Source organism: Eschrichtius robustus, chromosome 6 (assembly GCF_028021215.1).
Source record: "Eschrichtius robustus isolate mEscRob2 chromosome 6, mEscRob2.pri, whole genome shotgun sequence".
In the NCBI taxonomy this organism is placed as follows: Eukaryota; Metazoa; Chordata; class Mammalia; order Artiodactyla; family Eschrichtiidae; genus Eschrichtius; species Eschrichtius robustus.
The window spans coordinates 146494021-146516611 of record NC_090829.1 but is presented as its reverse complement, the minus strand read 5'-3'; the positions used below and the strand labels follow the sequence as shown (position 1 = coordinate 146516611).

The 22591-nt window shown below is 65.4% G+C and overlaps 1 protein-coding gene across 4 annotated transcripts in view; it reads right to left on the bottom strand.

Annotated features, from left to right (window-relative positions):
• Positions 1-109: 109 nt before the first annotated feature.
• COL18A1 (collagen type XVIII alpha 1 chain) overlaps positions 110-22591 on the bottom strand; it is a 92457-nt gene continuing 69975 nt past the window's right edge. The window contains exons 11-42 of one of the 4 annotated variants that reach the window (XM_068547209.1): positions 22490-22576; positions 22130-22183; positions 21814-21972; positions 20945-21007; positions 20063-20089; positions 18744-18884; positions 18328-18390; positions 17017-17043; positions 16170-16205; positions 15676-15747; positions 15328-15363; positions 14974-15063; positions 14467-14496; positions 14359-14385; positions 14105-14167; positions 13798-13872; positions 12844-12870; positions 12594-12647; positions 12269-12343; positions 10914-10982; positions 10344-10386; positions 9768-9830; positions 6173-6216; positions 5800-5922; positions 5022-5175; positions 4865-4938; positions 4346-4477; positions 3898-3930; positions 2543-2788; positions 2078-2275; positions 1466-1581; positions 110-542 (exon numbers count right to left, since the gene is read on the bottom strand). In XM_068547209.1, coding sequence (XP_068403310.1) covers positions 329-542; positions 1466-1581; positions 2078-2275; positions 2543-2788; positions 3898-3930; positions 4346-4477; positions 4865-4938; positions 5022-5175; positions 5800-5922; positions 6173-6216; positions 9768-9830; positions 10344-10386; positions 10914-10982; positions 12269-12343; positions 12594-12647; positions 12844-12870; positions 13798-13872; positions 14105-14167; positions 14359-14385; positions 14467-14496; positions 14974-15063; positions 15328-15363; positions 15676-15747; positions 16170-16205; positions 17017-17043; positions 18328-18390; positions 18744-18884; positions 20063-20089; positions 20945-21007; positions 21814-21972; positions 22130-22183; positions 22490-22576 — 2715 coding nt within the window. In that variant the 3' untranslated portion in view covers positions 110-328. The remainder of the gene's footprint in view (positions 543-1465; positions 1582-2077; positions 2276-2542; positions 2789-3897; positions 3931-4345; positions 4478-4864; positions 4939-5021; positions 5176-5799; positions 5923-6172; positions 6217-9767; positions 9831-10343; positions 10387-10913; positions 10983-12268; positions 12344-12593; positions 12648-12843; positions 12871-13797; positions 13873-14104; positions 14168-14358; positions 14386-14466; positions 14497-14973; positions 15064-15327; positions 15364-15675; positions 15748-16169; positions 16206-17016; positions 17044-18327; positions 18391-18743; positions 18885-20062; positions 20090-20944; positions 21008-21813; positions 21973-22129; positions 22184-22489; positions 22577-22591) is intronic. The other 3 variants (XM_068547211.1, XM_068547212.1, XM_068547213.1) reach the window with 3 other exon arrangements.

Here is a 22591-nt window from a genome sequence, read left to right as displayed (position 1 = left end):
AAACGGGCCGGGTCCACCCCCTGGTCTGATTCGGGCCAAGAGGGCAGCACAGGCACCGAGGCTCTGGGGGAGAGGTGGGAGGGAGGAAGAGTCTGGGCACCAGGCTGTCTTAAACTTTTTAAAAAATACACTCTTTGGCTTCTTTTATTTCTGGAGGATTACATGAAACGTGAACCGTACGGGAAAGTGTCCCAGCCAGGTCACCACCCTGGGAGCCAGCAGAGGCTCCCTGCCCGGGCCGGGGGTGCGTCCGCTCCCCTGCCCGCTGCCTGGCTCTTCTCCGGCCCTCTGTCCGTGCGTCCATCTGTCCATGGAGCCAGCAGAGGCCCTACTTGGAGGAGGAGGTCATGAAGCTGTTCTCAATGCAGAGGACGATAAAGGCGTTGTAGCAGCCCGCCGCTTTCTGCTCCAGCAGCCGACCCGCCAGCAGCGAGGAGGCCTGGCCCGTGGCCGCCCTGGCCTCAGTCCGCCACGTCTCGCAGTAGCTCTCCGTCAGCCGGCGCCCACTGGGGTCCGAGCCATGCCACAAGCTCTTCTGGGGCCTGCAAGAGGCACCGGCCGTCAGTCTCACCGGCGGCCACCCCCGCCCCACACTGGAAGCCACCCCAGGCAGGACGGGGCATCTCCCAAAGGCGGAGGTTTGGCGGGATGCGGGGGCCGCTGGGAGGGCAGGGACTCGGGTGGCCGGGAGTCAGGCCAACCTTGTCCTGGGCGCTCGGCCTCCCAGATCACACCCCGTCCTGCTGCTGCTTTTGGGGGCACAGCCTGGCCAGCAGCGCCCGGTGACCTCGAGGGCTGACCCTTCGGGGCCTGGGTGGACCTGGCTTCGAGTGCCCATGCTTCGTAAGGGCCATCTCGGTGCGGCCTCCTCGCTGGGAATGAGGCACAGGCCTGGGGTTCTGGCCTCGGACCAGCCCCTGGGCCGGTGGAGCCCACAGCCCCGCCCGAGGCTCCCACACGGCCCTGGGTGGTGCTCCTCGGTGAAGGCAGGGACATGGGCTCGTCCAAGACCCTGAGCCCCAGAGCGGTGGGGAACAGGGCCTCACACCTGCAAGCAGGGGCATGACGGGCGTGAAGCCGACCTGAGGGCAAGCTAGCGACTTGTGCCAGCGTGTCAGGTAGACACGCGTGTTCTCCGACCCAGAGACTCCAGGTTGAGGAATTTACAGAAGTAATTTGCTGTGATGTTTATGTGACAGACAGAGGGGGCTGGAGCCTGTCTCCCCAGCAGGAAGTTGGGGGCACTTGCCCAGGGAAGCAGGCCAGGTGAGGGTGTTTCAGGTAACACCGCAAACGACGCTCTCTACTCTTCCTCCTGTGCTTCTGGATTTGGGGGGTTTTAAGCCGCGAGCGTGTTCCAGGATTGGGTCAGCCTGGAGGCTCAGAGCCGGGAGCGCCGCCCCTTTGCTCAGGGCTCTTGGATCCAGAGAGGCCCCGAGCTGCTGCGCCCACACAGCGGACCTACCAGGCGGGGTGCTGTAGGACGTCTCTGCCGTCGAAAGAGAAGATGCGGGCACCGGGCTTCAGCTGGCCCTCGGAGCCCGAGAACAAGGCCTCCCAGCTGGGAGACAGCACCTCATCCTGCGGGGGGAAGCGGGGTCACCCCGTCTCTGGTCACCTCGTGCCAGAGGGCCGAGCGGCCCAGGGGTCTCAGCAACACCCACGCCCGCCCAAAGGTGGGCTGGCCCCAGGCCTCCCGCCCTCTCCCAGGAACGCAGGGCACCCGCCCCCAGCCCTGGACCCGGGGCCAGAGTGAGTCCACCGCCTTTGGTCCCGAGGAACACCGGCGCTCGGCGCCATCCAGAAAGCACGTGGCTCCGTTCACGGAAGGGGCCGCGGGAACACATCCCCGTGAAGAGCACCGGGGCAGGGACGCCCAGCCCTGGGCTGACACCCGAGTGGTGAGGGGACCAGGCCACCTCTGGAAGCTGGTGACGCACCAGCGCGCCTGGCAGGCGGGGGCGGTGGTCGGGGGCCACGTGGGGGCTCCATGGGGTGCCCGGTGGTCCTCAGGGGCGAGACCCGCCCAGCGCCCACCAGACGCCCAGGCCCGGCCCAGGTTGGGGCGTGCACGCACTCTGAGGTTGACGATGGGCAGGGCGGCGCGGTCTGCGCGGCGCACGATGCTGTAGAGGTCCTGCAGCCGCGAGGAGAGGAAGGCGCGGAAGGTGCCCGCCAGCCCCGCAGCGCGCGCCTGCTGGAAGCACTGGAAGTCGGCGCCGCGGATGCCGCGAAGGCCCCCCGACTGCGGGCTGTTGAGCGCCACCAGGTGGAGCTGCGGGTGGAGCCGCGTGTCAGCCCCGACGGCCCGGGTCTCCGCGGCCCGCCCCCCGACCCCGGTGGGTCTCCGGGATGCGAGCGGGGTGGACCCCAGGGCAGCGGCGGGGGGAGGGGGTGGGGGAGGGGATGGGGGGAGGGGATGGGGATGTGGGGGAGGGGAGGGGATGGGGAGGGCGGGTCCCAGACCCAGCACCAGCACCCTCCCCGGCTGCTCTGGGCTCCGGACTCTCCACCCCCAGCGCTGCCCGGGGTGGTCACTCACCACCGGCTGGAAGTCGTGGTGAGTGTGGGCGGGTGAGGCCGTGGGGGTTGCCGGCCGGAGGTGCGCATAGGAGCCGGGGTGCGGGGCCCTGGGGTAGGGCTGGGCGTGTGTCAAGCGCGGGGGGCCGGCCAGGATGTCGTCAGCCCGCCAGGACCGCACTGTGGGGGGCGGGGGCTCCCGGCGGGGGTACGGGTTGCCCTCGTGCAGCTGCACCACGGGGGGCTGCAAAGCAGCCACCTCGTTGTCCTGCAGGCGGAGAGGCAGACAGCGCCGTGGGGCTGGGCCTCCTGCACCTGCGGGTCCCGCTGCCCGACCCTGCACGCCCTTTGTCTGCACCCGGCTGTGCTCTTGGGCCGGCGACGCTGGACTGGAGGTGGCGAGCTGGACCCCGGGGCGCCCGGCGTGTCAGGCCAGAGCCGGCCCGGTGACACCTCAGTCGGGCTGGGTGGCCCTCTGCTCAAGCCCCCGGGTCCATCACCCTCAGGAGCCAGCTCCTCCCCGTGGCCCTGGGCACCCTTGGGCCGACCACCTCCCCCTGACCTCCCCCTGCTGCAGCCGTGGTACCAGCAGCCCCTTAAACCTCTGCCCAGTTCCTACCTCCGGCGGTGACCTCGACCTCCAAATGCCAGCCCCTGTGCCCCACCCACTTCCCATTTCCGTCCCTTTCCCACAGCACCCAGCACCTTCGGACACCCGTTACCTGTATACCTGTTACCTGGTACCTATGACCTGGTAGTAACGTCTAATGCAATCATTAAGTTATAGAATGAATTCATGTATCTAGCTGAAATGTTTATATTTATATAATTATATGCTATTGCCTAGTCACCTACTGCCCTTACTGCCCATCTCCCCACCATGATGTCGCCTCCGCGGGGCGGGGGCTTTGCCTGCTTCAGGCACAGCTGTGCCCGCGCCTAGAACAGCGCCCAGGACTAGGTGCTGCGAGAGAGAAGGACCCCCCGAGCCTGGCGGCGGGGCAGACCAGCCCACGCTGAACCCGGACACCCGAGACCTAGCACGGAGCCCTGCTCTTGAGCCGTCTGAGAGGCGGGACTTCTATTCAGAGGAGCACCGCCTGGGGGACGCGACCCCTACTTAGGGAGACTGGAATATCCTGGGCCCCCTCCCGCCTGCCCCCCTCCTTCCTCCTCCCCCCACACCCTGAAGGGTCTGTCCCCGTGCCCAGCCCTCTGGACGAGGGCAGACAGACAAGGACTCAAAGGAGCCCCTCGCCTGGGGAGGGTGATGAGCGCGGTCTGTACACCCCCTCCCCGGCAGGGGGGCCCCACCCAGGCTGCACCCCTGCCCACCGGTCCCCCGAGATAGTCGTGGGAAGAAGGGACGCTCCTTACCGTCCCGCGGGGGAGGGGCGTGCGGGCCTCCAGCTGGAAGAAAACAGGGGGTCACCCCGGGACCTCCGACCCAGCCAGCACCACTCGCCCTGGCCGCCCCCCACACCAGTGAAGGCCGGCACGGCTGCGTCCCAGTGCCCCCCACCCGGTGCCCGGCACACAATAAGCACATCTGTTAGTTTAAAAACTGAGAGTCACTTCTCTGTGAACCTAAAACTGCCATAGAACAGCTTCTAATAAAGAGAGAAGTGGAGGGAAGCGGGTGAGGATGGAGAACCGCTGGCCACATGCCCGCGGGCCCCGCCCGGCTGGTCCTTGCCGCTCGCCAGGCGCCGGGGCCCCCTGCAACGCAGGTCCTCCGCCTCCCGCCTTCTCTGTACCCTTCGCCCCAAGAGCAAAGCGGGAAGGCGCCCCACCACGTGCAGGGATCACCCTGTCCAGAACTCACCAGAACCTTCCGGAACCCGTTCCGGACCCGGACGTACAGCTCCTCCCTGTCGGCCACATAGACGAGCCAGCCCTCTGGCACTTCGGGCACCTGGTCCAGCAGGGTCTGGTACGTGGCCCAGACCCTCACCTGCTGGAAGCCCAGCCCAATGGGGTCCCCTGCGCACAGGAGACCTCTGGGCTCATGGGGAGGGTTGGGGGCTGCAACAGTCTGAAGACCTACGTGGCCGCCTCCTTGCCAGGCTGGCCCCATGAGCGCCACGGGGAGACCTCAGCCCCCAAGTGCCTGGGCCACTGCAGCCTCTGCACAGCAGACCCGCCCTCAGGGACCTTCTCAACGCCCCTCCTTCGTCCTCCTCCCCTGCCCATCTCAGACCCCAGCCACACCTGGGTCCCCCACTTCTGCTTTGGAAACCTCGTCTCAGGGCTCTTGGCACTGGTATACCCACCCACACGCCTCCAAAGGGAAGGGCAGCCGGGCAGTGAGGGTCCGACAGGTCAGGAACAGGGCAGTGCTTACCCCTGAGGAGGTGCCCATGGATCCGGGCGGTCCTGGGGGCCCAGGTGGGCCTGGGGGGCCAGGAACACTGATAGCTACAAGAGAGAAGCCAGAGGTGGGAACAGTGGCCCTTCCTGGACGAGGCTGGAGCCCAGGGCCCACTCTCCACCCGACTTACTCTGCCTGTAAGGGCCAGGAAAGGATGGGGGTCCCGGGGGCCCCGGAGGTCCGGGGGGCCCAGGAGGCCCCTGGTGTCCCTCGTAGCCGATGCCAGGGGGTCCCTGAGGTCCAGGAGGGCCAGGCTGGCCCTGGATGCTCTCTCCCTTGGGCCCCTAGCGTGGAAGGCAAAACACAGGGCGCTGTCACCTATGTCCCCAGGCTGGGGACGAGCAAGCTTGAAGGTCCTGGCTGCATCTGCCACAAGCCCCTGCAGGGAGCACGGGCCACGACCCCCTGCAGGGAGCGTGGCCCCCAAGCCCCCGTCCCCACACTGCCCACGCGGGGCCTGGGAAACCCAGCCTTCCCACCCCATGTGCCCCCCACTGGGATGGGACCCTGGGACGTAGACGAGGACAGCCGCCCACAGAGGTGCAGCCTCAAGGGCCCCCACCCCTCCTCCACTCCCGGACGGAAGCTGGGGCCCACGGTCCCCCAGACGCTTTCAGGACAGAGGGTCTCCCTGAGGGGGTTTGGTGGAGAACAGCGCCAGCAGGAGAATGGAGGAGCCCCCAGGTCAGGTGCCCAATCCGGGAGGGCAGCCACTATGGACCCACCAGGCTCCCCACGTGGGTGCCCTGCGCTCGGGCAAGGAGCCGGGAGGCGGACGCTCGGGGCCCAGCCCGCAGGATGGACCTGCCCTTGGCTCCTGGCCCCAGGGACCCCGGGGACGCGAGCTCTGGCACAGGATGGGCCTGGGCCTGTGTGTGGTACCCACAGGCGGCTGGGGTCAGACTCACCGGAATCCCAGGGTAGCCTGGCGGGCCGGGGGGGCCAGGCATGCTGGAGCTGAAGAACCCGCCGCCCCCGGGCTCGCCCCTTTCTCCTTTCTGCCCGGCGGCCCCTTGGTCACCTTTCTCACCCTGTGGATGGAAAAGCTTGTCGGGACAGCCCCGTTCCCGGTGCCGTGTGGGGAGGGGCGGGCGCCGACCCCCAGAGGCCCACGGTGAAGCTTCTGCGGCCCAGGCCTGGCCAGCCCGACAGGAAGGGGCTCGGCCTCCCAGCTTCCCATTGCGTCAACCGAATTCCCGAAAAACGGAGCCAGGGGTGCGCGTCCCGGGTGCCCTCTGGGGCCCCGTGTGGGGGGCAGCGTGATGACCTGGGGTCACCCACCTTCATCTCAGCGCCCAGGTGCAGGAGGTCGAACGGGAACTGCCCTACGGGGGGGAGAGTTTGGGAGGTCCTCAGTGAGACACTGTCTTCCTGCCTGGTCCACCTGTCCCCCCGCCCCCGAATTTACCTAAGTCCCCTCTTTCTCTAATTTCTGTATTTCTGTGAAGAGATCCCCTGCATGTTTTGTTACACTTATTCCCAATCACTTGATATTTTTTTGTGTTTTTGTTCATGGTGCCTTTTTCCCTTCAGTTTTTATCACTGACACACAGCGCTGCAGACGGTCAAGTGGGACCGCTAAACGACCGACTTAACGTCTGCTGCGAACTGCACACCATAGGACGTTTAGTTAACAGCTACCACCTCGCAGAGACACACACACAGGAAAAAACATGGTTTTCCCTCGTGACAAGAGCTGTTCTCGCTTTGCACCTTCAAGGACACTGGGCAGAGGTGTCGGCTACAGCTGCGTGCCCCTGGGTGCTGTGTCCTGTAACTGGACGTTGGTACCTTCGACCCCCTTCACCCCCCACCCTGCATCCCACCTCTGGCAACCAACCTGATCTTTTTCTAAACGGTGCCTTTTAAAGATTTCATTTAGTCTATGACTGGCCATCGATTTTTGTGAACTGCCCCTGTGACTTTGGTAAATTTACTCATTAATTCTGACGGTTTATCTGCACATCCCTTTGGGTTGTTGACATTCACAAACGTGTCCTCTGTGAAAACAGCAGGTTTGTTTCTTCCAGAGTCATACCCTGCGTTTGTTTCTCTTCCCTGCCCCGCACCCTGGCTGGGCCCCGCGCCGGCAGCAATGACCGGCCACCCCCCATGGCCCCGACCCGCCACTGCGGATGGCGGAGAGAGGGTGCCCGCTCTTTCCAGAGCACGGGGGTGCCATCTTCAATGTCTCTTGCTGTCTCTTTCCTTCATCAGTCCCTCGAGGGGAGTATTATTAGTCTTTTCAAAGAACTAACATCTGACTTCTTTGCTTTCTTGATGCTTCCTGTTTTGTACATTTTTTTTTTTCCATTCACTGCATCTCCCATCTGCTTTCTGGGAGTTAAATCTATTTGTTTTCTAACCTCCTGAGCTGGATGCTTGAAGCGCAGGCTACTTAAGGCTGTGACCTTGTAGACAAGGAGCTGACAAGACCCTTGCTCCTTCTGGGTGGGAAAGCGACCTTGGCTTACCCTTCTCCCGTGGCCTTTCCCCTGGAAACCTGATAAAGGTGGGGGCCAGACCCCCAGGGTGAAGTGATGCCTGCTGAGTGAACCATGGGCCCAGGGGGCTGGGGGAGCCCCTGATCTGGGCTCCACCAGGGCTGCTCCGGGAAACCCACGCCTGCCCAGGGCCACCCGGCTCATGTTCACGGCCCGGAGCTCCTGTCCTGGGTCCTTCCTCAGAGCGGGGTGACCCCACTGCCACCGTGGGCCACGGAGTGAGGGCCGAGAATCCCAACCCCGGCCCTGGCTGCACCTTTGCCCCTCAGACACAGCCTTGTCCTTCAGCTCCAGGGTTTCCAGTTCCCACTGTGGCCTCTCCTCCCTGCAGGCGCCCTGCTCGGTGGGCCCGTCCCGGTTGTGTCTTCGATGCTCCCTCGAGGGCACACAGGCCTGAGGGACTTGCTGTGTGCCCGGCGTGAGCCTGTGGCCTGCCATGTTGGTGCTGGGACTGGGCGCCAGGTTGTCACCTGCCGTTCATATCTTCCACCTCCCAACTGACCCGGTCTTTTGTCTGCTGCTTCCCTCGCTTACAGATTTCCCCCTGTACTGAGTGACTTGTGTGTTTTTCCTTTTATTTCTGTCAATTTTTGCTTTTCGTATCTTGAGGCTATGTTGTTACTGGCGTAGAAATTTAGAATCGCTGTACTTTCCTGGCGGGTTTACCCCTTTATCATTATGGAGTTTAAAAAAAATTTTGGCAGTATTTCCTGCTTTAAAATACACTTGTCTGATTTCTCATGAGCACACACACACACGGCTCCCTTCTCACCAGACTACCACCCCTTCCCCCTCAGCTCTCATGTCCTTACACTTGGGGGTGTCTCTCGTAAGCAGCACGGCTCTGGTTCTGTCCCATTGACGATGCTTGTCTTTAAACAGGAGAGTGGACCCGCTCACTGAACATACGCGCCAACGGATCTGAGTTTAATCAATCTTCACCCCGTTTCCCGCTCCTCCACCTGTTCTGAGTTCCTCTTCTCTCCTTTCCTGCCATCTTCGGTCGGGTTTTTCCTACGCTGTTCTTCCTTCCTGCTCGGTTATCAGGGGCACGTCCCCTCCTGTTCTCGGCTGGTCCCTGAGGTGACAGGTGCGTCCTTCACTTGGGTCTGATGTAACGGGGTTTCGGCCTCCTCGGGGCCAGGCTGGGGTCTCGGGGATGCGACCTCTCTGCGGCGGGGCCGAGCGGGGACGCGTGGTCTCACCGCCCCCCTGCTGCTCCTCCTCCGTCCCCGTGTCATCAGCACCGCTTCCTTCTCCCCAGCGGCCCTCGCGTCCCCACTGAGGATGGTGTCCTGAGAGGCCTCGCTGCCCACTTCCTCTTCCTGTAGAAGACGACATCTTTACCGGCTGCAGAATTCTAGGTGAGCAGTTACCTTCTTCCGACCTTTGGGACCCTTTATGGCCTCTGGCTCCTCTCAACCCCGTGAGGAATCAGCTTGTGGCTCGTGTTGACCCTTCGTGTGAAGGGCTCCTTGAACCTTTCCCTGGTTTGGAAGCTCGGCCGTGACGCCTTCAAATGCTCTTCTGCCCCAGCCCCAGCCGCGTGTCCTCACCCGCACGCGTCTGACCTCCCTCGGCGTGTCCGACTGCCCAGCGCGTCGCCCGGACTCCGGGCTGACCCCTCCCCTCCTCGGCTGTGTCCCGTCTGCCTGAAGTCGCACAGAATCCTCACGTCCAGGGGCTGCGGGTTTTCAGTCCCAGAACTACACCCGACTCTTGCCCGTGGGCTCCCGCTCTGTGCTGCCGTCTCCTCTTCTCCACGTCGGGGCATCACCGTCACGGTCAAGGCCAAGCCTGGAAACTCCTGTAGTGCTGGCTGGTCGCTTGCCCGCTTGGGAATCCCAGGCCCTCAATGAGCTCACCTTCCTCAAGGGGAGGGTTTGCTTCTGCTTCTGGCAGCTCATAGGGGAACCCCGAGCTTACGCAGACTCTGGCAGTGCCCGGGGGTCCAGCTCTCCTGGCTTCTGCCTGGCCTGTGCCCGACATCACACTTGTTCTCCTGCTTCATCGGCTGCAGAAGCAGGATTCAGCAGGGGATTCCTGCCATCCCAGGGGACATCCGAGGTGCCGGGAGTTCATCCCCTGGACGATCCAGGCCGACGAGGCCCCCGCGATGCGCTGGGGGTGCTGGGTCTCCCCTGGGAGGTGCACACTGGGGCCCAGCCCTGCTCCTCAGCGAGTGGGGGACTGGGACATCCTGCCTGGCCACCACCTCAGGCCCCTGTCCTTTTAGCCCCCAGCCCTGCCCCGAGGCCGCGGGGCCAGCCAGGCGTCCCTTCAGAGCCCCCTGAGCCCCGAGGGCTTCCTTCCTCCGGGAGCCGGGTGGGCAGGCGACCACACACAGCCCAAGGCCCCCAGAGAACTCTCACCTGGTGGTCCGGGTGGGCCCACTTCTCCTTTGTCACCTTTCGGTCCAGAAGGCCCCTGGTTCCCTGGAGGGACAGAGACCCCAGTGCCTGTTACTAAACATGTGACAAGGCGCCTGGGACAGGCCCTCCTGCCCACGCATGGCTCAACCCTGGTGGGCACTCTGTGCTCTGCAGGCCTGGACCAGGGAGGGGGCAGCGTGTGAACCCGGGGACAGTCAGAGTAAGAGCTCGTGACTGGCGGAAGTGCCCGGTGGTCGCGCCCCAGGGGCTGCAGCCTCTGCTCCCAGAGGCCACGCCACTCCTGCAGGGAGGGGCTCGAACAAACAGCAGGCTTGGACGGAGAGATGGAGCTGGACTGGGCGGCCAGTGGGTGGCCGCTCGGTGCCCACTCCCATCCACGGCTGGGCCGCCTGGAAGGCTGTGCTGGGAGGACCCAGCAGCCCAGCAAAGGGGGCCGTGATCAACTGGGACCGGGGGGCCTGGATCATCCAGCACCCCTGTGAGGGCCGCCCACACCCTGCTCTGAGCTGTGGCTGGAGGGGTGACCTGCCCTCCCCGAGGCCCCAGGACCCTCACCTGGCAATCCCGGGGGTCCAGGGCGGCCAGACTCCACAAACGCCTGCGAAGAACAGGCCAAAGATGGCCGTTGAGAGACGCTCTGGAAATTGAGGCCACCACCTGCCCAAGGGTCTGCGAGGCCACACCCCCAAGCACCCCTGCCCCCCAAGACAGAGAAGCAGGGAGGGGGAGGGAGAGGACACAGGATTTGGAGTCGGGAGCCCCGGTCACGACATGACTGCCCCAGGTGGTCACTTCATGTCACTGAGCCTTGTGAGGTAGGGGGTGTTCACCCCCCAGGACCCCAGGGCTCGTGCTCAGAAGCCCAGATCCCCCAACCTCACTTCCCCTGGGGGCTTGTCTTCTAACCAGCGGCCCACCAGGTGCGGCCTACAAGGCAGGTGGGCCTGGGTCCCACCACCACACCCTTCCCAGAAGCACCACCCCCCCCGCCAGGGTCTCAGAGGTCGTGGCTCCGGCTGCCCTGCCTGGGGTTCAGCCCTCCCCGGGTCAGCGGAGGGGAAAGGAAGCCAGTGCAGGGAAGAGTGTGGGGACGCAGTGGGAACAGCAGGTGTCGCAGTGACTTACGTTGCTGTCATAGACAGGAGTCCCGGGAAGGCCCGGGGGCCCTGGGGGCCCAGGTGGGCCGGGCGGACCCTGCGTGGGGGAAGAGAAAGCCTGGTCAGTCAACACTGGCCAGCGACACTGTCCAGAACAGCAGATGTGGGCAGGAGCAGTTCTGAGAATCACGGTGAAGTCAGAAAACATCAGATGGACAATGCGTCCAGTTTACTCTGTGGTCGTGGGTTCCCTGAGGACAGAGCTGCCCCCTTCCCGTTCCCAGACCGGAGTCCTGCTCAAATCCTCCCACGGGAGACGTGCGGGTGGCGTCTGGGCCGGACACGACCTCGGACACGGCTCGTGTTGTTACTAACTGCCAGCTGGGTGAAGGTCGGCTCCGTTCGTTCACCCGCTCGCAGGAAAAGGACAAACGGCCGATTCAGGCAGTGTCAGAAGAGCCGTTCTGAAAATAGCGGCTCGCTCACCAAAGGGCTGGCCTGAGTGATGACAGTGCCTGGGGACAGGGTCCCGGGACCGCACGGCCACCTGCTCTCGGGCCCCAGGGCCCCTTCGCCCCGACCCTGCGGCCAAGGAGAGAGGCTGGCAGCGGAACAGAGGTGCAAGCTCAGGCCCACGAGGAAGCCGGACGCGCTGGACGCCCTGACCGGGGCGCGCGCACAGCGGCGGGCGCTCCGCCTCTACAACTCAGAACCGCGGGGGGAATTCAAGAGCCCCCCGTCCTCCTCGACGGAAGTGGCCCGGTCCACCTCCATCTCAGAACTCTGCAAGACGCCGCCTCGTGTTCTGAGTTTTCATGAAACCACTGCAAGGAGGAGGGAGCCCGAATGAAGACACGCAGTGACGGAAAAACCAGAAGAGCCGCAGCCTGAGCCACTGCCCTCAGGACCCCGCGTCGCGCGGCCAGGCCAGGTGGGACGGGGTCCAGGAGAAAAGGCACTGGGTGCAGCCGGCGGGCCCACTGGGTGCCCAGCGGGGTCAGAGGTGAGTCCTGCATCTCGATGGCACCGTTTCAGGTAGAGGTGACGACAGGGCCTCACCCGGGGACTTTACCGAACCCTCGGCTCACGAGGCGGCAGCAACTGCAGCGTGAAGGCGGTCGGAGCAAGAGCCCCACGGGCCAGAGGCGCCCACCCCAGAGCCCACGCGGCCTACAGGCCCTTCTGAGAAAACCACGCCGGGGCACTGTCCGGTGGCCTTGGCGCGTGTGTGTGCGTGTGTGCGCGCACACGTGTGTTTGTGTGCATGGGGGTCTGCGTGTCCGAGGGCCACGAGGCTGCTCAGAAGCCTCCCGCAGGTGAGCTCTGGGACCCGAGCCGCTGCGGCCAGGCCTCCTACCCCCGCCCGCCCCGCAGGACACTCACCCTCGCGCTGAATCCCACGCTGGCATCTCCCGGCTCCCCCTTCTCCCCTTTCAGTCCGTTCATCCCGGGGCGCCCCTGGGGCAGAGCACAGTGGGTGGCAGCTGTGAGGGCTGGCCCGGCAGCCTGTCCCCACCCAGGGCCTCCTCGGGGTGCCCGTCCCTCTGCGGCCCAAGCTGCCCGCGAGCGGGGCTGGAGAGAGTCACGCTCTGGCGGGGGGTCCCCAGGAGGAGGACAGCAGAGAGACTGCAGCCCACTCCCCTCCGGGCCCATTGTCCCCGTGGGCCTGGGCTACTGTCCACACCCAGCACGAGACCCGGACACTCACCGGACGTCCAGGGAAGCCAATCTCTCCCTTGTGCCCAGGCCGCCCATAGGGACCCTGTGGGGGGAGCCAGGTTTTAGGTGAGCCGTGACCGGCCCCCCGCCCCGCGGTCTCCCTCCCGACACCTGCCCCCGCATTTAGAGGCGCAGCTGGGATAGAAGCTCAGCTGCCACGCCCGCCCAGCGGCCAGGCAGGCAACGGTGCCCTCCGCAGCACGCGCATGTGCGCTGTGGGGAAGCCTGGGTCTACTCACCGGGGGTCCTCGGAAGCCAGGCTCACCCTGAACAGAAAACCAGAAGGCACCGTTAGGTGGCCGTAGGTCACACCCCCCAGTGGGCAGCCGCCGAGGGGTCCCTGTGTCCATCTGGATGCCCCTGGCGGCGCCCGAGGCACTGACAACACCCAGGAAGAGAAGGAAACAGCAACAGGGAGAAAGCTCTGGACTGGGGTTTGTGTCCCTGGGCCCACCCTGGGGGCCCTGAGACCCAGGGGTCGGCCCCGCAGTGCCCGGGCTGGAGGGGTCTGTGGGCCCCGACCTCAGCTGTGACACACGGTGGGGCCGGCGGAGTTCTCTCTGCCCTGCGGTCCCTCGGTCTATCCCCCGACAATCCTGGGGGCCTTTGGGGACCCCCTGCGGGCCTGTCCCCAAAAGCCTCCTGATCCAGACCCAGCTCTCCCCAGGGCTGGGGGTCCCCTGCTGGGGGGCAGGGGACCCAGGGCACAGGCCCCCGTGGAGCCCATTCCCAAGCCCAGCCATGCTTGGCCCCCTCCTGAGGAAGGCAGGCCAGGATCCCTGCCCCCAGCGGCAGTGCCCCCAAAGGGCCAGTCGGGCACCACAGGGGTGCAGCTCCCACAGGCGAGGCCCAGGCCGGGGCCCCCAAGAGCCCCCGGCCCCTCTGCAGTGTGGGCTCCGCTGACGGGCAGAGGAGAATGAGGGGCCAGCCAGGCTGAGGCTGATTTGAGGTGCAGGCTCCGAGGGGCCCCGAGGACCCTCCCACCAGGGTGGTGGGAGAGGAACAGACGGACGGGCAAGGGGCCCAGGCTGCGGAAGCTTCCAGAGCCCGATCAGCAGAGGCTCCCACGCACGGGCAGGAGCTGGCCCCTCTCAGGAGGACAAACCCCTCTGTGCCGTCTCCACGGCCCCCAAGCCCCGCTGCCCCGGCCAGGCAGGACAGAGGGTGCAAGCTGGGCCCAGACGTCCCCTCACCTTGGCTCCTTTCTGGGCGGAGGTCAGCGCTCTGCCGTCAGGGCTGAAGACCATGCCCGGCTCACCCTTCTCGCCCTGGAACAGGGGGGCGGGTAAGGGAGGCCGGCTCGGGCAAGAGCAGGCCTTGCATCCCCCCAGCCCTGCAGTGAACCCCCCTCGGCACCGACGTGACAGCCCAGGACACAAGAGCCGTGAGCGGGGCCTCTGCAGGTCCAGGGAAAAGACCAGAGGGGAGTCCGCCCCAGGTTCCCGGGCATGGCCCCCCTCCCCCTGAGCGGTCACCCGGTGACCCTGGACGGCCCCTCACCTTGGGTCCCGGGAGGCCCTGCTGGCCTCTGGAGCCCAGGTCTCCCTTCGGCCCGGCTGGTCCCTGCAGGAGACACAGAGCGCTGCCCAGAAGGCCCCTGCCTCAGGGCCGTGACCCCCCCACCCCGCCGTAGACGCCCGCCCGACACCCCTGTCCGGATGGGGTCTCCGGCTCCGGTTCCTCGGCCTCATGGGGGCCCACCCGGCCCCCTGCCTGCGAAGCAGAGGCCCCGCGCCCGCTGGGGAGGTACTCACGGGGAGGCCTGCGAGCCCCGCCCGGCCCTGTGGAGAGAGAGACAGCGACGGTCAGGACCTGCCGCGGGGAGGTGCACGGCGTCCAGCCCGTCCCGGGGCCGCACGTACCTCGGGGCCCAGCACGCTCGCCAGTGCCCTCTGTCCGTGAGTCAGCAGAGCCAGTGTCCCGGAGGAGGAAGGAAAAGGACCACGTTTACCATGAACACTCAACTCCCGTGACATTACCCACACAAGACCCACCAAGAACACCAGGAGGTCAACGTGAAAGGCATCTTCCTGGCTTTGGTCTCAAGGTCCCTGAGACGAGAAATGAAGCACCCCCGGGAGTCCGCTCCCGCGCCACAGAACCGGCCCGGGACCCTGGGACCAGGGGGACACTGCCCCCCACTCCCCTGGGTGCTGTACATGGGGGCCGGAGGGGGCCTGTCACAGCTGGAGCGGGTGACACGCGGGCAAACAGCACGACCAAAGGGCAGCTCTGGAAGGGCCAGCTTCGACGCCAAGAAGCCCCATGGAACCAACAGACTGGAACCCTGGGGTCTCTGGAGGTCACCCTATGGGGGGAGGGCTGGGGGCCCTGGGCAGAGCATGTGTCCACCCATGCACGGTTCTTACATCCTGCTCCGACACGTAGACGACAGGCCCTGGGGGTCCGGGGGGTCCCGGGAGGCCTGGCTGCCCCACTCCGTCCTTCCCTGGGTCGCCCTGGAAGAGAGTTTCCCCTGGGGGTTGAACTGCAGCCCAGCCCGGACTTGGAGGGGCTTCCGGTGCCCACGGGGTGTGAGGAGACGCCTGAGGGCTGAGCACAGTGGCCCACAAGCCCCCACCCCAGGCAGGGCAGGCTCTGAGCCCGGATCCCGCCCAAGTCTCTGCGCCACATGGGCGGGCCCGGGGCAGAGGGCAGCACCCCCGGCCCTGCCGTGCACCTACCACCCGTCCACAGACACCCGCCAACCCCTGCAAACTCACTTTCTCTCCCTGGGGCCCTTTTTCTCCTTTTGGTCCCTGTGGAGACAGGAAGAAAATCGTTCATCATAAACAGCACACGAGCCCTGCTTCCTGGAGACCCCAAGCCGCTGGGACTGGCCCTGAGTGAAGATGCGGAGTTTCCCTGCACTGACCAAATGGGGCCTGGGGGGTGGGGGGGTCAGCCACGCAGGAAGCCCCCTAAGGCAGCCTGGACCGCTGACTCACGTCCCACGGAGCTGGGGTCTCCGGGCCCTGTGGGGACCCTGAGATACACACCGGGCGCCAGCTCTCACCCAGGCGTGGCGACTTTGGGGGAGTCAGCTGCAGCAGCCCCGCGTGGCCACTCACCTGGAGTCCGGCTGCACCCTCCCTGCCCGGAAGGCCGGGGGCCCCAGGAGCTCCGTCTGCTCCGACCTCTCCCTGCAGTGGACATGAGGAGAGCACGTGCGTCAGCCGCGGCACCTGGGGGCCACGGTGTCCCGGAGCTGGCCACCAGCTCACACCCGATTCAACCTGGTCTGTCGACCAGGTTGAGGGAGATCCAACCTGCTCGGCCTCCTGGGGAGCGCCGTGGGGCAGAGGAGGGGGCAGGGGTCAGAGGACTCCGCTGCGGAGCTGGCATGGGAGGAAAGCTGTCCTATGGGAAAACCTGGGGGACCCGGGGGGGACGGGGACAGTGGGAGAAGGACGCCGGGCCTGGCATGGACTCACCCCTGTTTACTGAGGCCCCAGGCGATGAGGACCAGCCAAGCTCCTGGTCTCAGCCTGGGGACCCCGCCCTGCACCTCAGACCAGGGCTGCTAACGACTGTGGAGTTCCTGAACCCGAGGTACTGTTCTTACCTTGGTCCCTGGTGGCCCCATGACTCCAGGATCCCCCTAAAGTGGACAAAGGGTTCTGTGGAGCTGCGAGCGCTGGCCCAGCCCCCAGGCAGCGCCCACCCCTCCTCAGGTAACCAGGTGGTCCCCACGCCACACCCCGCAGCTCAGAGCTGAGGGCCCCAGACCCTGTGCCCACCCATGCGCTGAGCGCACACGGCCTGGACTGTTCTGGAGGCCAGGCCACCGTTTCCCGCAGAAGCAGGAGCACTCAGGTGACTTCACCTTGAACAGTTCAAGAAAGCTAAGAAGGACGTCCTTCTAAAAAAACCATCTTTCCAACTGTCTCAAAGGTTTGCAAATCAAAGCAGACGCTCTAAGGGGCTGGGCGGCACAGCTGGCGCGCGGGGGTCCCTGCACCCCCGGGACGCACGGGTGCCCGAGGAGCAGGGTGGGGCTGCTCCTGCCCTCGCCACTGCCCCCCCCCCCCCAGGGGTGGGAGCTGCTGTCCCCCAGGGGCGGGGAGGGGGCAGGGCCAAGCAGGGAGGCGGGGCCAGGGGCGGTGAGAGAAGCACCCAGGTCCTGCCGGGCGCCAGCCACTGTCCCCCGGGCTGGGGGCTCCTTCCCTGAGCCCCTCGCTCTCCCCAAGTCAGCACACACCTGGCACGTGTGGGGCCAGAGATCTCGACTCACGGGGTTAGAAAGATGGGACGGCGCCACCCCCTGAACCGAGCTCTGGGGACCGTCTCCCCGTTAGGCTTTTCTGTATTTGCAAATTTCCCACGAGGAACTCGGGGCCACTGAGCAGTAGCTCCTGGCAGGAGGGGGTGAGCGGCGGGCGCCCCCCCCGGCTAACAAATCTCTCACTGACCTTGACTCCAGGCGGGCCAGGCGGTCCCTGGGGGGCAGAGAAGGAAGCGGGCCGGGTCGGTGCTGCTTCCGCCCCTCGGGGGACAGCCTTTCCCCGCAAGAAAACTAGCCCCTCTTATAAAACACGGAAAAAACGGCGTTCGTGTCAACAGGGGCCCGCACAGCCCGAAACCCCACCAGACGTGGCCTGTCCTCGGCACTACCTGGTGTCCCACAGATGGCACACAAACCGGCCGCGGGGAGGGCATGAGCAAGTCACCCCAACGCAAAGAAACCTGCATTTTATTAACTAGAAACAAATGCATTTGAACGGATGGGATGCTGCCTTTCGGCCTCCCCAGGGAGGAGGAGGGTTTAACCCCACCCGAGGGTCTCCATCACCCTGAGGCCACGGAACAGCCCACAGACCCCTCCAGGGGTCAAGCGGCACTGGAGCTGTGTCCTTGGACCTGGAGGAGGGGACCCTGCCCTGCGACCTCGCCCTGCCACCTTGGCTCAGATCTCACCTGATGCCAAGGCAGCTGACTGCTACTGCCCCAAACTAAGCCTTCCCAACGCAGAAAGGGAAAAGCGCTAACTCAAAGGGGCAAAACCGCTCTATTTCACCAGAGTTAGCTTCTGCCCGAGTGAAAATCCTCAGCAGTGGTGCTCAGAACAGGAGGCCCGTCCCACCACCCTCTCGCTGGGCTGAGACTCCAGGGGCCCAGCTGGACACTGGTTCGAGGTCCCCTAAGGACCCCCAGTGGGGTCTGTGTCGGCCCCGCGGGCTCCTGGGGGAGGGAACCCTCTCTCTGCCCGTCCCAGCCATCCTGCCCCCGGGATGGCCCCTCGTGTGTCCGTCCGGTGTAAGCTCGGTTACCTCTGGACGCCAGGAGCTCCAGCTGGACCTAACCCTGACCAGTGCACATGTCGATGGCACAACAAGGTGGGATTTCATAGGAATCCATCCATTTTTCATAGGAAAAGTGTCCCCATTTTTCTTTAACTAAAGTTCTGCTCAGGTCAAAACTGTGTAACTTCCCCAAAGTTAGAGCCATAAAGAGAACTGGGCTAGTACTTCCCAGGAAGACCTGTCTTTGGGGCCCACCCTGCCCCGTGCTCATTCAGCTCGACCACCAGCGGCATTCCCCACACTGGAGACTGGACTCTCTCCCCAGCGGCCGTGACGTAGACAGTGTCCCGGAGGCAGATGGCTCACTGGCTCTGCAGGGCTGCTCCTGGTCCCCCTGGAGGCCAGTCCCAGGGACGCTCCCCCGGACCCCCCCAGGCGGCCCCGCCCCCAAGCCGACCAAGCCCAGCTCTGGGGCAGTACCTGCGGCCCACTGGCACCTCGGGCTGTCGACCAGAAGGGGCCCCCGGAGCCTTCCATGTCGTCCTGGAGGAGAACACACAGGGACGCCAGGGTCTGTGTGTCTTCTCACAGGAAGAGACCTGCCCCAGGCTGGGCAGGGACCCAGACGCCCGAGCGGGTGGATTCTGAGGGTGGGGTTCCCTGGTTGCAGGGCCCCTGCTGGGTGGGTCACGGGGACAGCAAGGCAGACACGCGGGGCTGCCAACGCCCCCCATTCAGCGCTCACATGTGGGGACTCCGCCACCAGCCGGGAGGAGCCCAGGCAGGGGTGGCACCTGTCTGGCTGCTGCCGGGCTGCGCCGGTCAGTGTGGGTGCCCGAGGGCGCCTGGGGCCGCAGAGCCGCGCTTTCTGGGGGCCAGGGGCAGCGGGTACTCACAAACCCCGCAGCGAGCCCGGGGCCTGGGGGCCCGGGGGGGCCCGGGGGCCCTGGTGGTCCTGCGGGTCCTGCTGGTCCGGGGCGTCCTGCCAGGCCGTGCTCCCCAGGCGTGCCGATGGGGCCGGGGTCTCCCTTGCTTCCCTGCGCAGGTGGGAGAGAAGGTCATCACCTCGGCCCTCGGGGTGTCCCTAAACCCCAGGCGCCACTGCATGGCCGGTGCACCTGTGTTTTCTCGCGAGCATTTTACATCTGAAGAGCCAGGGGGTGAACAACCAGCCAGGAGCTACGCTAACCCCACAGCACCTCTTCCTTCTGGCCTCACCCGACTTTATCCACTTAACACGAAACCACCGAGCAAGACCCCCAGGCGGGGGCCCAAGACACTCCTTCCAGGAGGGGGGAGGACTCTGCTGGAGGAAGCGGGGCAGGGGGCCCAGGACCCCATTGCCACAGGGATGAGGGAACCATGAGAGCGTCTGTGACTGGGGCTGGCCCAGGCATCTCAGTCAAGATGCTCGAGAGCCCTCTCTCAGGTCTGAGTGGCCTTGGTAGCTGAGCATCTAGCTCTGGTGTCCAGGATCTCCAACTACAAGTGGAGTCTGGCCTCACCTGTGCTGAATTTCACCCCCAGCTGTAGCCTTTTCCCTCACTGTAAATCTCACCAGCTTTCCCCGTTTATCCCTGAAGCCCGTGCCCGTGTGTGCACGCACAGGTTGTGTGTGTGCACGTGTTTACACACCTGAGTCTCTAGTCTGACCCTCGTCCCTCCCTCCAGGCCCCTCCAGTCCCACTGTCGTCCTCCCCCTTCTCTCCCATGTCACCCTCCCCCTTCTCCCCTCCCCCTTCTCCCCCTTCTCTCTGTTTTCCCGGCGGACGAGTCTGGAGCTGCACCCCCTCGGCGGCCTCCCCAGTGACGGGCCCTCTCTCCTGGGAAGGCTGCCGGTTTGGCTCATGGAGGGGCTGGGGTGGCCTCCCCAGGACCAGGCCTGTGTGACGGTGCTAGGGACCCACTCGGACCACACTGGGGCCCCAGCAGCACCCCGACCGCCAGCAGCCCACTCCCCCGCTGCAGCCCCCGGGACCCCAGGGCTGCCTGCTTCCGAGCACATCTGCTCTCGTTTCGTCCCCAAACCAGAACTCGGGTGGAAACGGTCTTGCAGGACAAACGTGGTGCCTGCTGCCAGGGCGGTTCCTGGCCGGACCTCACGATCAGTGCCTGGGGGCTCGATCTCTCGGCCGCCATGCCCTCACCCCCACCCCCTCGGCTGGCGGGCCCATTCCGTCCAGGAAGAGCGGCGGCACTGGGGCTTTGTCTGTACCTTGGGTCCTGGGGCGCCTGCCTCGCCCTGCGGGAGGAGAGAGCAGTTACTACACAATCGGACCAGGGCGCAGGCAGCAAGAGAGAGGGACAGAGTCTCACTTGCTTTATCCCAGCCCATGAGGTCCAGTCTTCCCCTTGTACCAACTATCTCTAAAACTCCAAGTGTCTCCTCTTGGCCCTGGTGCACCCCTGGCTGTTCCCGCCGTCACCCCTGTTTCAGGTGGGGATGGAGGCTCCTGGGAGGCTCAGCCGTGGAGGGGGCAGGGCTGACCTCGCTGCTGAGCGGCAACCCTCGCCCCCCGCCTTCCCCGGAACCAGGAGGAGGGTCCTTCTAGCTCAACGGCTGCAAAGCAGCAAGCTTGGAGCAGCGGGTTCCCTTAAAACTGGCCTCCTCTGCTAAGCCCCAAACAGCCAGGTTCTCGCTGAGAGATCACAGGGAAGTGTTATCTCCAGACGACTGTGTGGGCATCTCCCGTGGTCCATCCCCGAAAAACCACACGGAAACCTTGGGCCCCGGTTACAGGTTTGTCCAGCCTTGAAAGTTTCTCCATTATCAATGCAACCAAGATGGAAACTAGAAATAAAATGTCCAAATCAAGTAAAGCGTCGATATTCTTCAAAACCACTAGGCCAATTGTCATCATGGAGAAACAGCATTATGTAGTGAAGTCCTGGAATTTTACAGGAGTCCCAGCAGCCAGTTCTGAGCCAGCGTGGGAAGCCCAGGGTTCCCCAGACGGTGGCTCCCTGTTGGATTAAAGCCGTCACCGCCCTGCCCTGTGGCATTTCTCCTCTGTTGACCCGGGGCCGCACCACCCAAATACCCACACGCCGTGGCGCTAGGTCAGGTCCACCCTGGACGCCGGGGGGAGTGACTTACAAGGCTGCCTTTCTGGCCGGTCTGTCCTGGTTGCCCATCTTTCCCTGGAGGACCTGGGGGTCCCTGGGGAGAGAAGAGCAGAGTGTGATGCCAGATGGAGAATGATTTGGGTTAGCAGGAGACCATCTGCGCACCCCGCACCCGAAACACTCCCGGGACACGGCCCAGAGTCCCACGGCTCACGGGAGACCCGCCCACGTAAACGGTCAAGGGCGTCGGACAGCTCTGTTCGGGTTTTTCTTTCTTTCTTCCCCCTTTTTAGTTTAATTTGAGTCGCCAATCAAACTAGGGAGGATGAGAAGGGCCGCCAGCCCCGCGGGGAGGGGGTGGCCTCGTGTGCAGAGGTTGGGGCTGGTGACCGGCCGTGGACACTCAGTAAAGGGTCATCACGCCTTCAGCAGGAAACCGCATGGCCCACGGACTCTGTATCCCGAGCACATTGCTGGGTGAAAACCAGGTGTACACCCCTGGCTCCTGGGACCCAATCTCAACAGCGACACCTCCAGGCACCTGCCAGGCCACGGTGCGGTGTCCCCAGTGCCAGGAGGGGGGCCCCTCTCGGCCTCCCATCCTCCGGGCATCAGGGCCAACCCCGCCCGAGTCACCCCCGAGACGGCCTCTGCAAGGGCAGGGAGGCGAGCAGCTGTCATGTGGGCACCGGCGGCTCGGCAGCCAGAACCACGGGGCTGCCCACCCAGGTCCCTCCCACCCCGGGGGGCCCAAAGACGGGTGCCCCCCCGAAAGGATTTGAGGGGTGGGGAGGACGGAGGTGGTGAGGGGGGCTTTCACCCGGACGGGGGAAGGCCCCACGCTCCCTGTCCCCCCGACCCGGATGCGGACATGGGCAGGTGAGGGGAGGCGGGCCTTACTGGGGGCCCAGGAAGCCCGGGGGGCCCATCCCGCCCAGGCACTCCGGGAAGGCCTGCGGGTCCGGGGACGTCTGAGCTGTTCATCCCGAAGCGGCCTGGCTCTCCGGGCAGGCCTGGGACGCCAGGGGGCCCAGGGGGGCCGGGGACGCCTCGAGGGCCCTGGACACGGAAAACAGAACCGTCACTGCATGCGGCACTGGCCGAAGGACGCCCACTGCCCTCCCCCCCACCCCGCCAGGCCTCGTCGCCGCCCAGCGGGCTCCGCTGGTGCTTGGGGTCGTCAGGGCAGCGGCCACCCCGGCCAAGGGTCACTCACGCGGAGGCTCTCCAGGTCGCCACCAAACCCGGACCCCTCCATGTCGATGAAGGTCTGAGGGGAGAGGCCGAGTCACCGGAAGCCCCGACGGCCCACCTGCGGTCAGCCGGCGAGGCCGCAGCCCTGCCCCGAGCTCCCCCCCAAGCACCGGCCCTTGGTGCTAACCGTGCAGGACTGTCACAGTGACCTCGTGCCCCCCGACCCCCGAATGAAAACATCCGAGGCAGGGCAGGAGCCAAGTGCCCGGGGACTGCACACGCCCCGGGGAGGCCGGTTCCGGACCCGAGCAGTGCGGCATCGGAAGCCGAGCACAACCAGAGGCCCCTTTGCTGGGACCGGGGTGGGAGACGGAGGACTCACCAGCCTGTCACGTCTGAAGGAGGGTCCGGGTGGCCCCGGAGGCCCTTGGGGTCCTGGGGGTCCCCTCGGCCCGACCCCAGGATCCCCCTGGGAACAGAAGAC